The following is a 1,813-nucleotide window of genomic DNA, read 5'->3' on the forward strand; positions in this document are numbered from 1 at the left end:
TTAATGGAATGATCCCCTGGAAAAGATGGTTACATGATTCATTTTTCCTGAACCTTCCTATGAAAAATGTTTTCTGTCCCACTCACAAGCATTTTCAAGGAAGTCAATGCCACCATGTTCTCTGTGGCATCTGGTATGATGGATAATCAAGAAATTCTCCTTAAAGGCTTGTTACCTCATATCTTGTAACAGAACAGTTCAGTTTCCTTTTCATCATGGTTTGCGTCTGCTACATGAGAGGATAAAAATATTTTCTGAACATTCTTCCCACAGCTGCCTTCACCTCCTTGTTCTGCAGGCTGTAGATGAGGGGATTCAGCATGGGTGTGACCACACTGTACTGCAAGGAGAAGATCATTTCCAGGGGGGAGCCTGAAGCTGGCAAGAGATAACTGATGAAACCTGAGCCATAGAACAAGATCACCGTGGTGAGGTGGGAGGAACAGGTGGAGAAGGCCTTGCTTCGGCCTGAGGTGGAGCTGATGTGCAGGATGGTGGAGACGATGCGGGAATAGGAAGAAACAATCATAATGAAGGTTCCAAAGAAATGCAAGACAGAGGAGCAGAGCAGCATCATGAAGTTGGTAGAGGTGTCAGAGCAAGAGAGAGGGAAGAGAGAAGAGAGCTCACAGCTGAAGTGGGGGATAATTCGGCCCTCACAAAAGTCTAATTGGACAGCCGGGAGGATATTGATGAGCGCATCGGCAAAGGCCAGGCCCCAGGAGCCCCACACCAGCCCGGCACAGAGCTGGTGACTCATCAGCTGGCCGTAGAGCAGAGGGGAGCTGATGGCTACATAGCGGTCATAGGCCATCACTGCCAGCAGGCAGGCCTCGGTGCCCCCCGTGGCAAACACAAAGAAGGTCTGAGCCAGGCAGCTCTCTACAAAGATGGTTTTGCTTTTGGAAAGCAGATTCTCCAGCATTTTGGGAGCTGTGACAGAAGAGTGGCAGAGGTCCAAGAAGGAGAGTTGCTTCAAAAAGAAGTACATGGGGGTGTGGAGGTGAGAATCGGCCCTGATCACCAGCAGCATCAAGAAGTTCCCCACCAGAGTGAGCAGGTAGATCAGAAAGAGGAGCACAAAGAGCACAGCCTGAATGTGGGGGTCAGCAGACAGTCCAAGGAGAATGAACTCCCTGATAGCACTGTCGTTTCTCATTGCTGTTTAGCGAAATGTTCTCTCTGGAATACAAGAAAGAAGATGCTTTTAGTTACCTCTGTGCCTAGATCTTAAGCTCCACAAATACTGTCCCCAAACCTACATCCAGATAATAAAAGCTAACTTCCTGGTCAGACTATTACCATTATTATTACTATTTTTCATTGTAATCTTTGAAAAGGAGAGTGGGTTAAGTCTTTTCTACTTAGAAGAGAAGGTCAAGAAGTTTGAACCATGTATAAGAAGTTAAAGCTGTTCCCATTTGATTGCTTCCATTTTTTTTCAGTGAGGTGTAAATGAGATCATTGGTTGTATATGCATGTACCCACATGATGAGAGAAGTTAAATTAAGTGTAAAAGTTAAAATTAAGTGTACAATCATAGAAATAGATGCTGAGGTAAAGTGTAAGAAACCATTATAGGACAGGAGGAATAATCAATCAAGGCATTTAGGGACTGGGATATGGAATTAGATTGTTTTGGATTTTTCTTGTTTTAAATTTCTCCTGTTTCATTTAATGACATCATGTTATTATTGAATTTTAAAATATATTTATATGATAATAATGAATTTAAAAATTGGCAGCCCTAGAACATACTTCCCAGTGATATTTCAGGAGGGCTTTGTGGGCAGCGCTGTCCTTGCAATGGGTC

The 1,813-nt window shown here is 43.9% G+C and overlaps 1 protein-coding gene across 1 annotated transcript; it reads right to left on the bottom strand.

The window, feature by feature from the left end:
- Window positions 1-229: 229 nt before the first annotated feature.
- Window positions 230-1,159, bottom strand: LOC101447788 (olfactory receptor 8S1-like). The gene has a single exon (XM_004470433.3). The coding sequence runs from the start codon at window positions 1,157-1,159 to the stop codon at window positions 230-232; it is 930 nt and encodes a 309-aa protein (XP_004470490.3).
- Window positions 1,160-1,813: the final 654 nt, after the last annotated feature.

This window comes from Dasypus novemcinctus, chromosome 12, assembly GCF_030445035.2.
Source record: "Dasypus novemcinctus isolate mDasNov1 chromosome 12, mDasNov1.1.hap2, whole genome shotgun sequence".
Lineage (NCBI taxonomy): Eukaryota > Metazoa > Chordata > Mammalia > Cingulata > Dasypodidae > Dasypus > Dasypus novemcinctus.

Bases quoted from the DNA above. Each gene is read 5' to 3' on its own strand.
- LOC101447788 (XM_004470433.3), bottom strand. From the start codon at position 1,159: ATGAGAAACGACAGTGCTATCAGGGAGTTCATTCTCCTTGGACTGTCT.